Source organism: Hippocampus zosterae, chromosome 1 (assembly GCF_025434085.1).
Source record: "Hippocampus zosterae strain Florida chromosome 1, ASM2543408v3, whole genome shotgun sequence".
NCBI lineage: Eukaryota > Metazoa > Chordata > Actinopteri > Syngnathiformes > Syngnathidae > Hippocampus > Hippocampus zosterae.
Genome location: NC_067451.1, coordinates 25,661,870 through 25,685,090, shown reverse-complemented (window position 1 = coordinate 25,685,090; position 23,221 = coordinate 25,661,870). Strand labels below are relative to the sequence as shown.

General features: G+C 42.0%; 1 protein-coding gene across 1 annotated transcript; it reads left to right on the top strand.

Annotated features, from left to right (window-relative positions):
• The first annotated feature begins 251 nt into the window (after positions 1-251).
• Positions 252-21,014, top strand: LOC127606419 (solute carrier family 4 member 11-like). Its single transcript, XM_052074795.1, has 17 exons — positions 252-321; positions 1,101-1,320; positions 1,405-1,486; positions 3,579-3,702; positions 4,868-5,077; positions 11,330-11,414; positions 11,515-11,640; positions 11,910-12,023; positions 13,111-13,243; positions 13,500-13,573; positions 14,482-14,755; positions 16,162-16,268; positions 16,341-16,506; positions 17,153-17,326; positions 18,571-18,766; positions 19,386-19,555; positions 20,386-21,014. Exons 2-17 carry the CDS (start codon positions 1,113-1,115, stop codon positions 20,450-20,452), a joined length of 2,310 nt encoding a protein of 769 aa, XP_051930755.1. The 5' UTR covers positions 252-321; positions 1,101-1,112; the 3' UTR covers positions 20,453-21,014.
• The last annotated feature ends 2,207 nt before the right edge of the window (positions 21,015-23,221 follow it).

Here is a 23,221-nt window from a genome sequence, read left to right as displayed (position 1 = left end):
TTGTCATGGGAGGGTCAGGTTGTTCAGATGAAATTTAACGAACTATGGATGTCGGATCTACTTGATTTATGCCACATAATAATGACTTATGTATCATATTTGAAACAAATGTAATGGTCTCTAATGCATCATATTTTTATATCTTCTTTCAGTTTGCCATTCCTTTAATTTTTTTGAAAAAGGCTCACTTACTGCATGTTTATTTCTTATCAAGTCACCAAATGGGCAACGTGATAAGAAATGTGTTGTTTTTGTGTTGTAACGTTTTTACTCACAGATGAAGAAGTTCCAGGGTTTGGCCTTTTAAACACAACAAGAAAGGTAACTATCAGCTTTTTATCCAACCTATTTCTTCCGAATCATCTTGGAAAACGCCAACATTAATCTCTAGCTAGTATAAGGAAATTAACCTTTTATGTACGCGGTATGCCATAAAAGATGCATTTCAAATCGACAAGTTTTGTCACCTGGAATATAATGCACTTTCCGTGCCTTCTCCGCCACACTTTCATGCACTCCAGGAGAGAATTTTCTGGGATCTCCGCATGAACATGCCGTAGTCATTGTATCTTTCTTTGAGTTGCAAACCTTGCATGTTGCATATTCACCCACCCCCTGATTTTATCAAACCCGCCATCATTGAATAACAAATGTAGTAATCCTCGGAGCCGCTCCCCTGATTCTTGCTTTCATGAGGTGGCCTCTGCACTCTGCATCATAGAATACTGCTAGGTTGCGAGGTTTGCGCACGCTTCACAAAATAGAACTTTTCTTTCAAAAACAAAACAAATGGAACACTATCTTGAAAATGCAGATTTCCAAATCTAAATAGGCAAGAGGTGACCGAAGTCTAAATCAAGTTTCATGAATACCAAGTCAAGTTGAGTATTTAATGAGATTTAGCAAAGCATGTCCTCAACTCTGTGACTTGAGTCCATAGGTGTCAACTCCAGGTCCAGAAAGTAAAAACCCTGTCACGTTTTGGCAGTAGCTACAGGTGCTTTTTCTTACCTGCTGATTGAGTCGATCTGGATTTGTCATCTCTGCTTAGGTCTAGCTTGAGTCAAATCGTTGGGCTCTCCCCCACTTTTGCTTTGTAGTATGTGAAGCCAATGGACTTTTGTGAGGAGGTGCGCGCCCACAGAGATGTGGACACTTTCCTGGCCCAGGCAAGCATCCTCCTGGATGAGGGAGCAACCACTTTGGACGGCGTCCTGAGGCGAATGTTGAGCAGCATGGTGGAGGATGGCTGCACAGTCTGTGACGTGAACCAGGTCCTGGACTCACTGTTCACCGATGCGGGAGGGAAGGAGATGGATGGTAAGAAAGAAAAGCATGATTTGAGGCAGGTGATTTGGAATTGAATCATTCCAACTTGTTTTGTTTTTTTTTGTACGCCAACAGTTCACCTGCTGTCAGAAACCATTCAGGGGGTGACGGTGACATCAACAGGCATTCATTACCAGCAATCATGGCTTTGTATTCTGTGAGTTCATGTCCTGGTAATTGAATAGTAGCTCTGTGCCCCACAAGTTTCAGCAGAGGTTGCCGCTTTGCTTTCTTGTCAATGTGCGCTTTGAAATTATTATTTAGTAACAAAGTTAATCGGCCAGATTTACTAAGATTTTAAATCTAGTAAATCTAGCTAAAGTGCACATTCACTCACGTTAACAATTTGCATGTGCTGTGCAACATGCAAAAGCGGTTGAGATCAAAGCATTTAAAAGAGGATCTTGCACTTTTGGTTGCACTGATAGTTTTCATCACAGAAGATGTGGGAGAACACATGAAACACTAGCGATGAAACTGCAAGTGGTAAACAAACAAAGATATTATCAAGTTACATACCTGTCAAGTTTTCGGAGTGCCAACCTGTATAAACTACCAAAAAAATCCTTATAAAGATCAAAACATCTGTATAACATACCAAAGCATTTTATATGTCAAAATAACGGCAGAAAAAAACCCACGAAATTCAACTACGAACCACGTGATTTTCTGGAAAGTTACCAGAAATGAAAGCATTCGAGTAGACTAGCAACATTCTGGGCAAAAGCAAACGGAACTACCTGTTAGGTTAAAGAACCCCCCCACCCCCCGGAATTTTTCTGAATCCGCATGATTTGTGCGATACGGCCATTTACGTAAGATTCACCACAAAATCCGTATGAACTATGGCTAAACCGTATGAGTTGACAGGTATGAAGTTGCAGAAAAGAAATCTATCACTCACAATTTTGGGGAAGCCACCAACCACATAAAATACACATTTAGTTTGATTGATCTTGCCCGCGTGCATGACAGTTGGATGTATTGACCCATCCTGTGTAATACCGGCTTTAAAACAGCACACTTGAAATACTGCTCTGTGAGAGGCCAGCACCCATTTCTCACCATACGCTGAAATGATCAAAATGCAAGCAAATATAGAGATGAAAGTGGTTTAATCAGAAGTGATATTGCATGACTCCTTATGAGTGGCCGCTAACTTGCCTTAGATCATTTATAAGCCCCAAAGTGCATATCACGCAATTTTTTGTTTATGGCACTACACAACCTCAACGTCACCTCTCATTATATCAATGCATCCTTAATGTTGCAAGAATACACTTGCTTTTCAGACATTGTATTTAAAGTCACAATTCAGCCATTCAGCACTTTGTTCCAGAATGCACAAAATTTACATGGTAATTTTGCCCATTTACCTAATATAATCCAGCGTGCCCCCTGCTCGTAGATCTGTCAGGTTGGAAATGAACTGAATCATGTTTTTAGGATCCCAGAATCGTTGACACCAGACAAACTCTGTAACAAAAATAAATAAATTATTCACTAAAAACACACCGACAAAGTAGAAACAGAAATCGCTGGTCAAAAGTAAACAAAGGAAACAATACATTTAAAAAAAAGTACTTGCAAAGGCAAGGAAATAAGTAATCCGAGAATGACAAACGAAATGTCAAGAGTCCAATTCACTCGACAAAACAAAAGCAAGATCGAAAAATGAAAACTAAGGCTACACTTACGAAAATCACAAACCCTCAAGAACGAGAACTTCGAGAGCAAGAGCGAGAGTTCTAGAAAATGAGAATTTGAGCAAAATCAGCAGCAAGTTCAACAATAATCCGACAAAGTGCTGAGAGTTTGTCAGTCCTGAAATACATGGCTCCACCATGACGACATTGGCAGCAGGTGTGCACGCTGGAGGATTGGCTCCAGTCTGACACCAGCTGGGGACACAAGAACATGACAAGATCAGCGTTAATATTCTGTTTGAGCTATTCCAACAGTCTGTGCATGTGTTTCAAGACCACATTTTAAGTTCTGTACAACTAAATTACACCGCATTGAACTGTGCAATGTGCATCTGTAATATATCATAGCTGTATTTGTATGCTAAGCTGTATTTACTGTGGATTGCATTTGGGTTGCAACAACTGTTTACCATATAACTAACATTGAAGTAAAAGACATCGACTTTATGGCTATACTTAAAAAAACAAACAAAAAAAACTGCTGTTCTCACAGTGTCTGATTTAATAGGTATCAAAAGTGTTCACATACTGTCTATTGTTCAGATCCAGCGTGAGTGGCCTGCAGAGACGCCACGTTTGCATCACACGGCTGGAGAGGCCGCAGAATTGGGGGGTCAACTGCTGCGAGGCGCGCTATGTCATACTCATCCTGGCTCCACCCAGAACCGTAAGTACACGAAACCAGTGTTTCCTAACCACTGTAGGCCCTTTTCCACCGCGCTTGTGTTAGTGCTAGCTCCGGGCCTGTGCCCAGGTTAGCACCAGTTCTTTCTTTTTCCGCCACCGAAATTGGCCCGAAATCTTGCTCTGGTGCTTGAAAAATATGGCCCCAATTATTTGTTGGATCAAACTGTGGCACCAACCACGTCAGGGGGCGGGAGGCGGAGCTTATCATGACGATCGCAGACGTAGAGGAATGACTCCCTGGACACACAGATGATTTGCAAACTGTTGAGTGGTAAACTCCGCGGAACAGAATTCTGTCCCACCCGGAGAGCGATCGTGGATGTGCACAGATAGCATGCGATCTCCAAGTCATAGATAGAAATGTTTGCTGATTGCATGTGCCTAACTGTTATGTACTACAAACTACAAAAAAAGTACAGTATAAACGATGCTATGCCTAGCAGATGCTTCCAGCGCATCATTATTGAATTATTATTCATAATGCAGGCGCTCTTGAGTAGATGTTGACGTAAGCAGTGACATTTGGTCACTTTACAATGAAATAATGATGTAGCTCCTACTTGGCGCTTTGCCGGTGGAAAACCAAATACGTTCTTTGTAAGAACTTGTTTAGCATCAACTAAGCACAGTATTGGCCCTGTCGCAAATGAGCACCAACTTTTTGGGGGGATGGAAAAGGCGTATATGAGAAATCATCATGTGTGCACAGTAAGTTAGCCTGTTTCACGAAATCGGTTGGTCTTAATTGGAGCAAAAATGATTTGTTATTTACTAGAAATAATGTACCGTTAGCTAGGCCAATAATGTATAGTGACATGCAGAACAAATAAATGCACTTCCCCTGGATGGCACAAGGTACAATTAACCTGTGTCCACTTGTGGCCAATCATACAACAGAATAATTGCTTTGTGCTACACGGGCCCAGATTACACACAAAGTAAATGTGTTAGTAAAATTTGATAAGATCATCCTTATTTATTATAGAGTAATAACCGACTGAACCCTCGACTGACCATAAATAGCGAAAAGCCCTGAGTAAATGACACAGGTGCAGTTCTACCAAATTAAATAATATTCACACTAGTCTGTACGTTTCATAGCCAACAAGCATGATTGGAACATTCCCATGTTCTATCATTCACAGAAAAGTACCAAGTCAGCCATTGAAGTCGGACGAACATTCGCCACCATGTTCTCGGACATTTCCTTCAGACAGAAGCTTCTGGAGAAGAAAACCCTGGAGGAGTTCAAACAAGCGCTGATCCGACAGCGACAGCAACTCTCTGTGATCAGAGACAAGGTTGCTGTCGACGAAGTGGATGACTTTGATCCACGGAGAGGCAAAGAACTCAAGGTAATTAGTGGAAAAACCACAGGGCAGATGACACAAATGAAAAAATTAAACTAAACTGTAAACCAATGGTCCTCAAACTGGGATCCTTTGACCCCCTAAGGGTCCATGAGCTGTAGCTTGGCGGTCCAGAGCATCATTCAATAAATTATGTTGTATCCTAAAAAAAGGATGTGGGGGGAAACCACAATGTAGGTAGTTAAAGGAAATTGTCTGGCTTGCCTGCCTTGTTTTTATGTCCACTGGGGTGTGAACCCATAGTGTCAACGATAAAACAACATGTTCAAAACAACATTTTATCTTTCTATTGACATTTCATCTTTAGCGCTCCAGTGAGACATGCAATCAAATCAAATGCCAAATGATGTGATTATCCTGATTCCAAAATTGACTGATCAGGCCTGGGTAACGAGATTCAGATTGTTTGGAGGAATGGCTGCCAAGCCCGCCTGGCAGCAGAATGAGCGCAGACCCGAATAATGACAAAACACCAAACACTTCATTTTGTCCACTGCATACATTTGTACCAAACACCTCAAACAGTTCCCCCAGGAGAAAGCTTGTATTTGGGTTGTAACACTGACACACTTTTGGTTCCGCGATGAAGATGTTTGGATGTTTGCTAAAAAGCTTTGACAAAGAAAGGTCGTGCAATGGTTGGCAAAGCTGACCGATCGAGACCATATTTAATGGTTTGCACATTTACTGTACCAAAACCTATTTGACCAAAAGGTTTGTGTATGGTATATGGTGATATGTACGGTTTGATATACTGTATGTGCTATATATAGTCTAATGCACCATGTTTAGGCCTTATATATAGAAGCTGTGCAACTCTAATGTTTACCCTTTTTTAGACCATACGGTCTCTATCTGGTCAAATACGATATTTGCATATCCCGACCTTGTTTGGCTTGTGTACCCCTGAACCTTTTTGTCATCGCATGAATACCCCCTCACTCATACACATTGGTGTTTCTCCAAAAGCAAAATGGAACACAAGTGATTATTAAAAGAACATTCATTTTATTTTGTTTCCTTAATTTGAACGTGTAATTCTTGGGCGTTGTCTTTTTTTCATTCAAATGAAACATAAAAATCTTCATATTGACTTGAAAATAAGTACCGGTACCATATTTTCCGCACTAAAAGGCATACTGGATTATGAGACGCACCTTCAATTAAAGGTCTATTTAGTAATTATTGTAAAGTGTCCTTGGGTGTCTTGAAAGGCGCCTATAAATAAAATGTATTATTATTATTATTTGTTTTTTCATATGTTGGACGCACTGGATTATAAAGCGAAATCTACAATGAATCCACTAGATGGAGCTGTGCTACTTCCTTTCGACTTGAAGGTGTTCATGACTGCCTCCGAAAAACGTAAATTCACGATTCCGTCAATGAAACTACGAACAAGGAAATCACAAAATAAATTCTATAGCCTCCCCCTACAGAATTTATTTTGTGATTTCCTCGCTTGATTTTCTGTTTTGATGCATTATTCATTAGGAATCGTAAATTTACATTTTTTGGAGGCGGTCATGAACGCCTCTCGAGTAGAACAGAAGAAGAGAAGGCACGGAGACGGTCAAAGAGGTACCTGTATTTGTTGAGACTGTGAAAAGCATTAGTAAAGTGTGCGTTTTAAAAAACAACAACACCACAGCTCTCCTATTTTTGGAGCTGAAACAAAAACGTATTTAATAAAGCAGCGACACAGTTCACTGATCCAACAGTAAGTTATAACATTGTAAGCATGTCCTCAGCAAGAAGCCATCTTGGGGTTGACATATTACCATAATGACCATACACAAGGTGCACCGGATTTTAAGACGCTGTGAACTTTTAAGAAAATGGAAGACTTTTCGGTGCGCCTTATAGTGCAGAAAATACGGTGTAATATACTGTGTGTATATATATATATATATATATATATATATATATATATATATATATATATATATATATATATATAACTGGATAGCTCAGTTGGTAAGGCATCGGTTTGGCATATGGGAGACGGTGGTTCGAATCCCGCTTGGGGCAAAAAAATGAGCACTTAACACCATCCAGTGTGGGTCCTTGGGCAAGATCCTTCACGCTAATGCCTACCTCATACAACATGCCGGCTCAGACGTCGCCCGGCCAAACAACTGGGGAACCAGAGCACCTTGATGAAGAATGGGCTACTGGAACAAAGCGGAGATGGGCGAGAGGCGATAACATTGCTCTGTTGGAATGCTACTACTCAAGCAACCCTAGTCAGAGGGGCTACATGCAGAGAATGTGGGCGAAATGGTTACTTCGAAACCCACAGTCACGGTTGACCACGAAACAACTAGTAGCTCAGTGTTCCAACATCCACAAACGGCAACTGCTGTCACAACTTGAGATTGATGAGGTACAATGCAGGTTCCATGGTGAAGGACCCCAGGCTGCCAGATCAGAGGAGGAGGTCATACAAGAGATTGGGAGGCAAGCCCCAATGAATGCAGATGATGAGATTGGGTGGCCAGCCCCAATGAATGAAATGCTGAGCGAGGCAGCAACTGACCTGAAAGCTAAGATCATGGCGAGAATGAAAGCTGGGCAACCAAGAAACCGATTACAACGGCTATGTGAAGTACCATCTGAAAGTCTCATAGAAAGTGTGAATGCAGCACTGAGGGCGATCCCTACCGTAACGATCACAGAAACCAATGAGCTGATATACGCTTCAGCATCAGTGATCCTGGAGACTCTGGGCTATAAGAGCAACCATGGAAGCCATGAGATACGTTACCCACCATGGAAAAGACGGTTGGAGGCTAAGATCAAGGCGGCCCGGAAAGATGTGAGTCAATTGACGGAGGCCCAGAGAGGTGTTATGAAAAGGCAGATACCCGAGAGGTACATCCAGATGACCATACCTGAAGCACTCGAAACTGCCAAACAAAGGCTCCAAGCCTTATCCAGTCGCTTAAAGCGGTACACGAAAGAGAATGAGGCCAGACGAATAAACAGGCTGTTCGCAACACAACCTGCGAAAGTGTACGCTCAGTGGCAGGGTCCTAACAACAGAGCTGACCCACCAAGACTGGAAACTGAGCACAGCAACCTCCCTGAACAGAACCCAGTTACCATAACAGTGGCAGACATACAGGAAAGAGTCTCAGATATGAAGAACTGGACAGCACCAGGCCCGGACATGGTCCACACCTACTGGCTAAAGAAACTCACAGCACTCCATGAGCGCCTAGTAGTACAAATGAACCAGCTGCTGTGCGGCATATACCAAGGTGATGCACTCTCCCCACTGCTGTTCTGCATAGGACTGAACCCCCTAAGCCAAGTAATCACCAAGACAGGCTATGGATACCGCCTCAGAAATGGAGCAACAATCAGTAACCTCCTCTACATGGATGACATAAAGCTGTATGCTAAGAGCGAAAGGGACATAGATTCCCTGATCCACACAACCAGGATCTACAGCAGCGACATCGGGATGTCATTCGGGCTTGAGAAATGTAGTCGGATGGTGACTAAGAGAGGAAAGGTAGTCCGCACTGAAGGGGTCTCACTCCCTGAAGGAACAATAGCAGACATTGAGGACAGCTACAAGTACCTCGCTATACCACAAGCCAATGGCAACCTCGAACTGGCAACAAGGAAAGCGGCTACGGCCAAATACCTCCAGCGAGTGAGGCAAGTCCTAAGAAGCCAGCTCAATGCAAGAATAAGACCCGGGCAATAAACAGCTATGCCCTGCCAGTGATCAGATACCCTGCAGGAATAATAATGTGGCCAAAGGAAGAGATCCAGACCACGGACGTTAAGACCCGAAAGCTCCTAACCATGCATGGAGGGTTCCATCCCAAATCCAGCACCCTGAGCTGTACTCAAGCCGAAAGGAAGGAGGCCGGGGACTAGTGAGTGTGAGAGCCACTGTCCAGGATGAAACATCCAAGCTCCATGAATACATCAAGGAGAAGGCTCCAACGGATGACGTACTCAGAGAATGTCTCTAACAATGGGGAACAGAAGATGAGGCGTTGGAAGAGGGACCATCATGGGAGGACAAGCCCCTACACGGGATGTACCACCGGACCATAACTGAAGTGGCTGATCTCAAGAAGTCCTATCAGTGGCTAGAGAGGGCTGGCCTGAAGGACAGCACAGAGCCACTCATCCTGGCTGCTCAGGAGCAGGCCTTGAGCACCAGAGCCATCGAGGCCCAGATGTACCACACCAGACAAGACCCAAGGTGTAGGTTGTGCAAAGAGGCACCTGAGACAATCCAACACATAACTGCAGGGTGTAAGATGCTGGCAGGGAAAGCCTACATGGAACGCCATAACCAGGTGGCTGGCATAGTCTACCGAAACATCTGTGCGGAGTATGGACTGGAAACCCCAAGGTCAAAATGGGAAACACCTCCGAAGGTGGTGGAGAATGACAGAGCGAAGATCCTGTGGGACTTCCAGATCCAGACTGACAAGATGGTAATGGCGAACCAACCAGATATTGTGATCATAGATAAAGGGCAGAGGAAAGCCGTTGTAGTGGATGTAGCGGTCCCAAGTGATGGAAACATCAGGAAGAAGGGACATGAGAAACTCGAGAAATACCAAGGGCTCAGAGAGGAGCTGGAGAGAGCCTGGAAGGTAAAGGTGACAGTCGTGCCTGTGGTGGTCGGAGCACTCGGGGCAGTGACCCCCAAACTAGATGAGTGGTTGCAACAGATCCCGGGAACAACATCGGACATCTCAGTCCAGAAATGTGCAGTGCTGGGAACAGCAAGGATACTGTACAGAACCCTCAAGCTTCCTGGCCTCTGGTAGAGGACCCGAGCTGAATGAGGGACGGACACCACCCGAGAGTGGGTGAGACGAGGATTTTTTTTTTATATATATACACACACAGAAATCATAATGAAGAATAAACATGTTTCTCAGTTCTGTCATAGCTCTTATGACATTTACCTTTTGAATGAACAGGCATTCCAACTTTGTTTTTATCAGTTCATCAGAGTTAAATGAGATATGATTTGAGACTTGAGTTGACATGCTACTGCTGCGATTTTGACATGGCAATGCCACATGCTACTGATCAGGGAAATAGATTATTACATCTTTAGACATATCCCCTGCAATGTGCTCACCTACCCCGTGATTTGGAAACACTGTTCTCATGTGTCATATTTAGACCACGTTTAATGATCAGGTCATCATTAATGATTTAAAAAATTTAATAAATTGAATCCAGTACTCTGTGCACTAACAATATACATGCATACCTGCATTTGTAGTGTCGCATGTTTAGATTGTATGTGTTTTTCTTTGTACCTAAAAAGTGTTAAAACATTAGACAGTATTTAATGGTCTGTGCACCTTTAATGTACCATATTTAATGGCCTGTGTACCTTTGATTTGTCATATGTAATAGTTGATCTGTGCATATGATCGGTAATCAAAACGTAATGGTCTGTGTATCTTTAATGGATCGTATTTGATGGTTGGTGCGTATCTAATGTATTTAAACCACATTTTATGGTCTGGGCCCTTGTTATGTGCCAAATGTAGCCAAAATTTTATTCAATGCGATCTCAGCTATCTCTGTCACATTGTGTGAGACCATTCTGAATGGATAAGAGAGGTGGGATGGAGTATGTCACAAGTTCTCGTAGCAAGTGCTAAGTCAGTCAAGTCTTAACCACAAAGTTTCATGCACCTTCCAAATTACTGTGGCAAATATCAAATGGGTCAATCAAGTTGTGGCAAGTCATCACTTGGGTGAAGTGAGTTATTAGTCAAGTCAGACAGTCTTTGAGTCATGACATGTGTTTGATTTGCACATTAGCATTTGTGCACTCAGTAGCCGTACTTATGCCAGTAAGCTGAACTATAACACTTTCACATTCTGATTCTTTTTGATGATTGAAAACCAGTTTTGCCTGTTATTTTATTATCTTTTCATGCAAATGCACAACTGACAAAGCTTTGTTTCTGTTTGACTAGCTATTGGTTAGTTAATCTGGAACATTACTGTAGCTAAACTGTTAAGTTTTGGTGGCATTTTTTCATACGGTTGCCAAGTCCTAAAATTGGTGACTGAAGTCTGACTCGAGTCAACCTATGTGACTTATGACTGAACACATTGATGGTTAAGGTAAAGTTTCTTGAATTCAATAGCTCTTCAACTTGTGTGCGTACAATATGCAAAATATCCCTTGAATGTCCTGCCGTCCTGAAGATTTTTTTCCCCCCATTGTAGTGTAAAGCTTTCTTCAAAGCCGGTAAAGGTGTTTATGATGACCTTCGCCGCCGCCTACCGCTCTACCCTTCTGACTTCACAGATGGTAACTAACCTGCTTTCGGCTCTCACAAGCGTTGTGCTGTAAAAGCACTCCTGTAAAGGTGTGTTCATTTTTTTTCTTTTACAACCTACTCTGCATGAAGGTATAATCGGGAAGGACCGCTCTTTGCTCAAGTACACCACTACGGCCATTTTCCTTTACATCGCTATTCTGCTGCCTGCCATCGCCTTTGGTTCTCTCAACGACGAAAGCACAAGAGGAGAAATAGGTTGTGACTTGAAAAACACTTCAGAGTTGCCGACACTAAATAACACTCCAGACCACAGTTGTCAAAATCAATTCCCAGGGGGCCAGATCCAGCTAATAAAGTAGCCTAATTCATGTTTCATGCTTTATGGATTTATTCATTTCATTTTTGCTCAAAATCTGTAGTGACCTTGTAATTGGTCTCAACTTTGAGCATATGTCACAATCAAATAATTGAACAGTAGTTGTAGTCCAGTCGAGTGTGGCCACTGAGTTTAATATCTTGAACAGATGTTCAGAAGACCATTGTCGGCCAGAGCATTGGAGGTGTGATCTACTCCCTGTTTGCCGGTTCGCCACTTGTCATTCCACTGACCACTGCCCCTTTGGCCATCTTCATAAGTGGTGCGTATTGATACTCATCTTCCAGTGAGCTATTGGAAGAGGGAGGAGTAGATTGCACATGTGCTAGTCATCAGTTAGTCTCACATCTTAAGCCCGCCGCATACCGAGCGACGAGGAAGAACGCTACTGAACTGGATAAGTGCAAACAAATTACAGCGGGTGACTCACACCAGCTCACCTGGTGACTGACCCTTGCACACATACCAACTCGCTGCAAAAACAAAACTGCAAGCTCTTGTGTCATATTCCGCCACGGCGCTCGGTGTCCGGCAGGCCTTAAATTTCAAGTTTCAAGCAAGTCCCAAGTTACTGTGAAAATTAAAGCAAGCAAGCCAAATCGAGTCCCCACTAAATTTCAAGCAAGTTGAGTGAGGCCATTGCTTGTGTTAAGCGAGTTTTAAGTCAAGTCATACAATTTTGCTCAGTCACAGCATACTGTACTGTCTATTTGCAATTTTGCATTCAGTATATGTACTGTACCGTACGACTGTAACACAATAGCAGTCATGTTTTTTCAGAGGTACCAAAACCAGTTTGCTGTTTACAGTTATTGTGTATTGCTGTATTTTATTGTTTCTCAATTAAACACATAATCGTCAAAAAGCTATTCAGATTTTGCACCGATGGATAAAGTTACATATGCCATTTTGAGTGTGTTTCTGTTTGACTTGGAAATTGCAGTTGAATGTTGCCGTTGGACTATTCAAACATATCGTCCTTGAATACAAATATAATAGTCTTTGGGGCTTCCTCCATCATAGTCACTCCATGAGGTGGCCTCTGCACTTAGCCTACCGGTGGGTTGCTAGATTTGTACGCACGAAACACAATAAAACAAAACAAACGACACGCATCATATAAGCAGCGTCATGTGGACTTACCAAATCACGTACGGTAGTTTATGCCTCAGATATATTGAGTCATATGAATACAAGGTCAACGTCAAGCCGAGGCGAGTCTTTCATCAGTTTTAGCCAAGCAAGTTTGAAAAGTCTGAAGTCAAACCAACTGACTCGAGTTCCCCACCTCTGGATATTGAACCAACATCGGGATTGTTTTTTTTAACAACAGTTGGGTTTGATCATAGTTATCCGGGGCATCTGTGATGACTACAACCTGGACTTTGACGCCTTCTACGCTTGCATCGGCCTGTGGAACAGTTTGTTCCTGATCCTAGGGGGGTTTTTCAACGTCAGCCTGCTAATGAAGCTCTTCAAACGGTGAGTGCACTGGCGGCAAAACACTGTACTGCTTTTCCACAAAGCCTAGTGTGTTATCCACGAGATATTTAAACTCCTGTTTAAACATGTAACGCTTTCTCAATAAACCAGGTTGTGACCTCAAGGCAAGGACTTTGATTTTAACGAATGGATGTTATGACTCCCTTTTTTTACACCGTGGTGTTTCATTCCGCTGAGTTGTATTGTTATGTCTGCACAGTTAGAAATAACCCTGCCTTGGCTCTCTTTCTCCCAGCTCCACAGAGGAAGTCATTGCGTTGTTCATCTCCATCGCATTTGTTGGGGATGCAGTGAAAGGCACGGTTAAAAGTGAGTCCATTAAATATGTTTGTTTCATGATGGACAGTGACTTGGCATAGCTGGGATGTTTTTGAAAAAAATTGATGCAAAAATTCTTACCATCATCAACATTTGGCCACTAACTGACTTTTTTTTTCTTTCTTCTGAGGCTCAAATGTCTAATCATTTACTGAAAATAATTGTGAATTTGTTTTCACACTGTCTAGTGCTAATTAAATTGTTTTAACGATGCTAAATTTATGAAACAATTAGTTTTTTTTAATTAAACAGTACGCTGATAAAACATTCTTTATTTAATTTTATGTTGTCAGGTGTTTGCATGAAATAAAATCATTTTATTTAATACATCGACTGAAAAAAATCCATCTACAAATCCAGAGGATTCTATGTGTGTATGTGTGTATATATGTACTACTGTATATATATATATATATATATATATATATATATATATATAGACTGAAATGTTTGCCAGCCAGTCGCAGAGCACACGGAGATGAACAACCATTCGCGCTCACACTCACACCTAGGGACAATTTAGAGTGTTCCGTTAAACTGCCATGCATGTTTTGGGAATGTGGAAGGAAAAACCACACAGGCACGTGGAGAACAATCAAACTCCCGGGCCAGAATTGAACCCTCGACCTCTGAACTGTCAGGCGGACATGCTAACCAGTCGAGCACCGTGCCACCTATATTTGACATTGATTAGAAATAAGAAATATTTCATAGTAAGATAAAGTAGCCTTTCTTAGTAATAGTTTAAACTATATGAAGACAAAATAAGAACTATGCACTGTCCATTCAAATAATTTTCTGAATTATGTGTGTCTTCCCTCAAAACGTAAACAGAGTGATTACAATGAAAACATATTTTCAAATGAATAATTAACAAAGGGGTACTTTTTCCTTGCTAGTTTTCAAACACTTCTTCCATGAACCCACGCTGGCAACTCAAAACAGCACAGTAGTCCTTCACCAGATCACAGAGGTTCTGGAGAAGATGAATAACCAGACGCCGGGCCTTCACCATGCCAACGGGGCCCTGACAATGGACCACGCTGAGGGGCGTGTCTCCGTCTTCCTGCCCAAGTCGCTGGTGATTTGTTCCAGAGAGATCCCCATCCTGTGCCTGCTGCTCATGCTGGGCACCTTGTGGCTGGGTTACGCCCTCTATCTTGTCAAGAGAAGGTAGGCCACTGACTGCAATCCGCCCAGGCCGTACCACAGAAATAGTCAACAAATCACCCTTGCCCGATGACATTTTGTTTGAATGCTGTTGTCGTGTTGGCCGTCTTGCATCTGATGTTCAAACTCAATAGGTACAAGAAACATCTGAAAAACTGTCAGGGGGAGGGGAGGGAATGGTCAGTTAAACATAATGCATGTAAATGTGCCCTTTGAGCTCAACAAATCATGTCAGAATTCTTTAAAGTCATGGAAGTACTGTATCCTTTCTATAAGTTGGAAGCAACATTCACCGTGTGTACCATACAGCCAACTACTGGCCTTTTATACTGTAGGTATCAAGAGAATGCAGACGTGTCGTGTTGAGTAAAACAAAGCATTTACGTCAACGTTCGCCCGGGTCAAAGTAATTTGCATGCAATTGTCAATTGAATTGGGCAGATTAGACTGACATTGTAGGACATGGAGGGAACACATATCCTGGAATCAGCATAACCAAGAGAAATGAAGCAAAAATGAAGAAGCTACTGTATATAAGATAATAATGATTTTAAAAAATAAGAATAATATTTACAGGAAATCCGTTTGATGTGTGCAATAGCAAATATTGTAAATTCAAGTCAGTGTTTCTGATCAGGATTATAGCGAATAACATTTGACCACTATTAAAAATGCCTCTTTCACAGACCTACGTGAATACGGTAATCCTTTGCGTCAGTGGTTGAGGATTGTGTCTATAGCTTGAATAAAACTGGATTAGACATAAAGTGGATCATTTTGTCCATATGAAATCAAGTGGGGCGAATGAATAGCACAAGTAGGTTTCACAGCACTTTTACCGTTTTATTTGTTCCATCCGTCACCATATGAGAGAGGAATATTTCACTTTCCACTGCACTCAATTTGTCTGGCAGCAACTGTGACCCATTTGTTTCAGCCACTTGACACGGCGCTGTGAAGGGTGAAAGAATCGTTTCTCTCTCTCTCGGCTTGTTCTGGTGAATACTTTTTTTATATGACTGTAATAAACATGCACAGTGAAGTATTCCTGCGTTCAGATCTCGGTTTTCCTGCGTGCCGCTTGCTGGGTTAGCCTCGCGCCAGCTTTCCATTGACACGAATGCGCGTTCCTAAAAATGGATGGAGTAAAGAAAGTGACACACTAATCGTCAGGTGATTTCCTACAATGAAGAGGATAGATAATAACATATCTGCAATGCAGCGTACAAGGTCTTCTGACTTAGGTTGTAGTGAAGTCCAGGTTCTTTCTAAAATTTCACCCAAAGGCCGAATATTCCCATCGACAATTGTTTCTTGATATTGGGTAATGAGCCACGTGCTGCTTCATCGAATCGAAGCCTGCTCTGATCAATTTCAATGACACAGCTGAATGATATCATTCCTTTCAGCCCATACATGAATGGCAAAGTTCGAGAAGTCGTGTCCGACTGCGCCCTGCCCATCTCCGTGCTGGTTTTCTCCTTCATTGGCTCCTACCTTTTCCTTGACATACAAAGTGAGTGCCGGTCTTCTTGACTTCTTTACCGTGTGACACATGTCTCACGGTTGATTCGCTCCCTCTCGACAGTCCCAGTGTTCAGCGTCCACAACGGGCCCGTCTTCAACTACCCTCCATTCGACAAGTTGTCGGGCCTGAACACCCTGAGTGCCGTGGGCCTCGGCTTTCTTCTTGCCCTGCTCATCTTCATCGACCAGAACATTGTCATTTCGCTCACACACGTACCGGAGCACAAGTAAGATACGACTGTAGTACCAGCTGTCTCTTGAAAATGACATTATTCCTCAAAGGTTGTGCGACTGGTCTTTCACCCTTCTGGGATTTGCTTTCTTCCTCCTGTTACCAAAAACGCTTTGAAACATTTTCCACTGCTTTTTTCCACTTGAATTAACAAAAGACATCAAATGTGAAAATAAGTGTGAAAATGTCCCTTTTGACAAAACGGGCACGGAAATGAACAAATAAGCCGTCCAACCCCATGGCTCATCTGGTGCCATCTCTGTCACGCGCTTTTCTCATACTGTATTGAGTTGTACAGGTGAGGCAAGGCTTGGTAGCACATACTTAATGTGGAAAAGCAATGTGAAAATGATTCTGCTTAGTTGCCTGTTTCTTAGTGGGAATTCAATGTGCTATTAGAGTTTTGCAAAAAGTCACGTCAGTGGTCAAAAAAGTTGTTAGCAGTGACCAAAGTGCCACCTAACCAATAATGCTTTTGTGAACTTAGCAATTATCTTTTTAAGGTGTATAATATATTTAGCACCACATCTCTGAATTCACAAGATGTCGTTAAGAATTTGCTGAAGAAGTGTAATGATTTAAAAACAACAACAACAACAACAAAACAAAACAGACATTTGACATGTATTTGCTGGTTGCAGACTGCTCAAAGGCACAACATTCCATTGGGACTTAGTGCTGACCGGACTCATCAACATCCTCATGTCCTGTCTGGGGTTGCCATGGATGCATGCCGCCTTCCCACATTCCTCACTGCACGCCCGTCAGCTGGCCAAAATGGAACAACATGTGGAGAACGGCCACATTTACACCACGTGCGTCAACCATAAAGCCCAAGGAAACAACACGGAGCTCACTCAAATTACGAAGCCCTTTAAAAACAACACTCAAATCAGAGGTGTTTTCTCTTGGATGGGAAAAAATACATCCTTGAGACTTTATTTTATTTTTTAATTCAATGGTAGGCCAAGTCAAATGCTCTCGTGGTCCACATCGGGCCCACGGGTTGTAGATAGCTCACAGTATTTTCAATATTCTTACATCCTGGTCTAGAACAGCTATTTATTGATTATTATTATTCATCCATCCATCCATTTTCTGAACCGCTTAATGCTCACTAGGGTCATTATTATCAAATGACAGAACATTGTGAGGAAGACGAACGAGCAAAATACAGACTGGAAAGTAAAGTTCCTTTTCAGTAAAATACTATAAATGAGTATATAAATTTTATTACAAAAATCCTGTACTCTCATACCTGATATGTACAGTGTTTATTTTTTCACTGACATCAAAAATGAAAAAAACCCATCAATTTTAAAATATACATCCATAATGTAACATAATTTATTGGCAATGACTTCTCTTGACACGAGTATAAAAATGAACATGAAAAAATCAGTTTCATGTTCATATATGGGCGGCCCGGTAGTCCAGTGGTTAGCACGTCGGCTTCACAGTGCAGAGGTACCGGGTTCGATTCCAGCTCCGGCCTCCCTGTGTGGAGCTTGCATGTTCTCCCCGTGCCTGCGTGGGTTTTATCCGGGTGCTCCGGTTTCCTCCCACATTCCAAAAACATGCGTGGCAGGCTGATTGAACACTCTAAATGGTCCCTAGGTGTGAGTGTGAGTGCGAATGGTTGTTCGTTTCTGTGTGCCCTGCGATTGGCTGGCAACCGATTCAGGGTGTCCCCCGCCTACTGCCCGAAGACAGCTGGGATAGGCTCCAGCACCCCCCGCGACCCTAGTGAGGATATATATATATTAATTTATATATGCTTATGTGCATGTTAGATATATTGGAATAGCCATTCATTTAGAAAAAAAACTATAACAACAATCCACGTTGAGATCTTATGTGTGCCAAAATATGCAGATAAGAAGGACACCAAAACAAACTGACTGTAAAAATAATAGTGATGAAAACCTTGAGTGAGGTAAAAACAAAACATGTTTTTGGAACACTCCATGGTTAGTGATCATCTTGATTGTGTCGGAATGCTGAAAATGAGCATGTCAAGGACTTGACGCATGCTTTGTTTTGTCAAAATATCTCACAGTATCATCAGCGTAAAGGAGACGCGTCTGACCTCGCTGGTCGCCAACATCCTGATTGGCCTGTCCGCCTTTATGCTTCCCATTCCTCTCCAGTGGATTCCCAAGCCTGTCCTGTATGGGCTCTTCCTCTACATCGCTGCGACGTCACTAGACGGCAACCAGATGGTGGACCGCATGGCTCTGCTGCTGAAGGAACAGGTGTGCAGAAATCAGCCTGTTTGGATTGAATGTCCGTCTTTTTTTTCCATGTACTGAAGAATGATAGGTGGCCTGGTGATCCAGTGGTTAGCGGGTCAACCTCACAGTGCAGGGGTACCGGCCTCCCTGTGCGGAGTTTGCATGTTCGCCTGCGTGGGTTTTCTCCGGATACTCCGTTTTCCTCCCACATTCCAATAATATGCAACGTCCCAATGTGTGAGTGTGAGTGTGGATGGTTGTTCGTCTCTGTGTGGCCTGCGATTGGCTGGCAACCGGTTCAGGGTGTCCTCCGCCTACTGCCCGAAGACAGCTGGGATAGGCTCCAGCACCCCCCGCGACCCTTGTGAGGATAAGCGGATCAGAAAATCAGTAAAAGAATCAATCAAATCAATGGAGAATGATAGCCAAAATGATGCAGGTCATATCCTTCATCTTGTGGCCCCAATGCAAGCGGACCCTTTTCTTTCTCCACTTGAATAAAATTGCTAAGAAGTCAATGCAAGAAAGCCTTTGTCTTTCTCCATGGCTGTTGCTTCCTGGTCTTTTTGATACGATATGTTCAGTGGTGATTGCAGTCTGGTATCAGGAGCTTGTAACCATTTCACTTTCGTAAATATAGACGTCCTATCCTCCCACCCACTACATCCGCCGTGTGCCCCAGAGGAAAGTGCACTACTTCACCGGGCTGCAGATGATCCAGCTCATCATCCTGTGTGCCTTTGGCATGTATCCTCTGCCCTACATGAAGATGGTCTTCCCCCTACTGATGATCTTGCTCGTCCCTGTCAGGTGAGAAGAGCTAGAATTTCACTTCTTTACCGTTTAAGTCGTGTGTAAAATGTTTAGGGTGCTGAACAAACACATCATACCATTCTGGCCTGTCGCCATCTAAATAATACGGTTTGTCTGGTCAAAGTCAACTTCGGGGTTTAGCTAATAGCTCTTTTGGAATAGAAAGTTGTCTTGCTTCCCCCTCCCCTACCGGTGAAGAGTGCCTTCCTGTCTATCATGAAACGTTCGAGATGTCACTTCTCAGAACCTGACCTCGTTTATGGACTTTTATGCTGTACCTTTGTGTTTTGTTTCCACAAATGACCTGAAGGACATTGTTCATTGTTTGTAAATGACAGTCTATGTAAATGAGCAGATATATGTTTGCATTTTCTCTTGACATGAATGGACTGCTTCAAGTGACAGAGAGAATTTGAATGATTCGAATGGACAGACGGACATTTTAATTGTGTTTCACTGGACAGACTTTCATTTCCATAATATGCATATGCAAATGTGATGACTGATGTTGGTATTATGTGTATGCAAACGGAAGACACTTCATTCGTGTCTGTGTGTGTGTGTGTGTGTGTGTGGGCACGTGCGTAGATGGACAGACATACAGGCATGTTTGCATATTCTGTTCATATTATGAATAAACATTTTCATTATGTGTTATATGTTTTATGTAAATGAATGAGAGATATTTGCATTATCAGTGTGCACAAAAGCACTGTATTGTGTGTATGGACGTGTTTAAACCTTTATTATATATATATATATATATATATATATATATATTTTTTTTTTTGACATTGAAAATATTCTCTCTGTGTGTTTTGCTTCAGGACCAGCTTACTTCCGAGAATTATTGATGCCAAGTATCTGGACATCATGGACTCGCAGCACATGTAAAACAAGAGAACATTAAGAAAAACATTTTTTTTTATATACATATACACACACAAAATGAAGGTAATATACTCTTGATTTATCTGCAGCCATTTATCCATCCATGATTTGAGCCGCTTCTGCATTTGCTCGTTAAAAAATCAGCATAATTATCGTAATCATTGTTTAATGCTTCACTAACCTTTTTCTGTCAGTTAATCAGTCACTATCGAGCACGAGTATCCACACTCAAAAAGTGCTGATGTAATTATTCTGAAAACCATAACAATTCATGTCTTTTCTGTTTTATTACGTGTATTTTGTATTTGACTGTGCATTTAACATTGTTATTAAACATATGCCATTTTTTATTTGAACCTCACTTGTGCAATACAAATTGTTGTAGTGACGTTTTGGTAGAATAAATTAGTTTATCATTTAAACCAATCTCAGAAGCCGGTTGTTGCTCCCTTTTTTGGTTCAAATTGTTACATTTTAAGGATGTGTGTCATGTGATGATATATGCTATCAGGTGGAGAATTGGCTCAGTGCATTTGCGACTTGAGCATTAAACTCATTAAACAAAGCCCTACCCCTAAATTCATTGTCTGTTTGCGATTCATTTGACTGAGGAAAAAACACGCTGCGTGGGAGGGGACTGCCGTGTGAAACAGCTCCAATAGATGGCAGTACAAGCCAAGCAGCTGGATGCTCACCGAAGCGGAACTTCACAGAGGTATTGCAAGGATAAGGAGCAAAAATGATCCCACTTTTGCATCATCTGTTACTAAAGTGAAGGTCAGGCAGCCTTGGATTTAACTGGCAGATGCTCCGTTCCATTGTGTTTCCTCACATATCAAATGTATGAAATAAATGGCCCCCAATCCTCAATTTTCACACCTGCAGTACTCTAGTAAAATAAAACGAGCATCTGTGGAACTCTGCATCATTAAAATGCAGTGCACACATGTCGACGAGCGGGCCGCCCACAGAATAATAAATAAAACAATGAAACGGCTTATTTGATCGATCTGAAAGGGTGTCTTTTGTGATTATGCTGTAATGCGTCTGTCATCTTGAGTACACTGCACACAATAAATGCAATAAGAGAGCTATGACTTTTATTTAAACTTATGACGTGAGGGGTCCTTGAAATTTCACAATGGTAAACATTGCTTTAGTCGTTAAAATGAGATGTGTCAACCACATTGAAAGAGCCATCATGTCACACAATCAGTTAAACTTAAAGGATTATCCCTACTCACGAGTCTTGCTTTTTCTTTCTTTTTGAAAAAAAAATATGTCACAGCACAGTACCAGTGTGATGTTGAAGAGGAAAGTAGATGACAAGCATAGAAGACCAACACTTAGGTCTACATTTCCATTATCCGTCCTTCCATCCATCCAGCCAGCAAGCTGCTTGTGTTTGTAAATGGAATGTATGATAAGGCAGATGTTTGCATTCTGTACATATAGAGGTAGAATTTAAACGGAGACATTTCTACTGTGTGTGTGTGTGTGTGTGTTTGATTGTGTAGAAATGTAATTGGACAGACAAATAAATGGACATAAAGACATTTTCATTCTGTGTGTCTATGTGTAATTGCACATGCGTACATGCTAAGTCCCTCATTTATCATAGGGTTACCTTCCAGGTAGATCTGCAGGAAAGCAATCATATTAATATTATTTTATAATTTGTATTTTAAAACTTAATGAATAATGCCAATACACTATATGAGAGTGAGCCGCAGTCCACTTTGCCATTATCACATTCGACACAGAGAGGAGCCTGGCCTGTTGAGTGACATGGGAGTCAGCGAATGAGAGTATAGAGTTAGGCTGTTGTTGCCTCAGAAAAGCAGCTGGCTGCTAACTAGCTAACAGTTAGCTTGTTTTATTAGTTTCGATCCTTGAACACCCGTGGAGGCATTGCAGTTCCTTCAAACTGGTTTTGGAAGACCTTATTAAATTAGTTAACCGTAGATGTCCGTCTATGGAAGCAAGGTCTGATTTGCGGTGAACACATTGCTTTATCTTTTTTTTTTTTTTGTCATTGTGAAATGACCCCAACTCGGTCATTCTGTCTGTTATGCACCTTTTTCGTTCTGACTTGAAAATTAGATCAATAAATCCATGTTGCGGCGAGACCACACAAAGTGAACAGTAATATCGCGAGATATGACCATATATCTAAATCACCGGCATTCCTGTGTTCAGGGTGTACCTGAATTGGAGCCTAAAGATATCTGGGATAGGCTCCAGGACGCCCATGATCCTTGTGAGGGTTCGCGGTTTAGAAAATGGATGGATGGATAGATGGATGGATGAACCAGATGTGGAACTTATTGCAACAAGGACGAGCGTCTGGCTGAACAGTACAAAATGAACACGAGAAATAATTGACACCATGACATGTCTCTGAGGTATCTTCTAAGGGTGAGTACTTTATTTTAGTTTAATTATACAATGGTGCTGGCGTTCTGCATGTGTCGTGAGCTATGGCTTTCCCGATGGGATTTAGCTGGTTCATGTGGGGGATTCAAGAGTTTTCACCATGATGATTTGTCCAATTAAATCCAGTATGCCATTTCCCCCTCCTTATTAATCCTAGACCCTGATATAGAAAATGTCCTCTTGAAGGGAGGTGGAGGATAATAACAGTGCTTTTGTCTTGGCTGTGGGATTCTACCACATTTCTAGTGTCTCCTCTCGAGTGTTTTCTCAACAATATGTCATCCTGCCCACACATATGGGAAGTGCTTGCGCAAATACTGGATCCACGATTAGGCA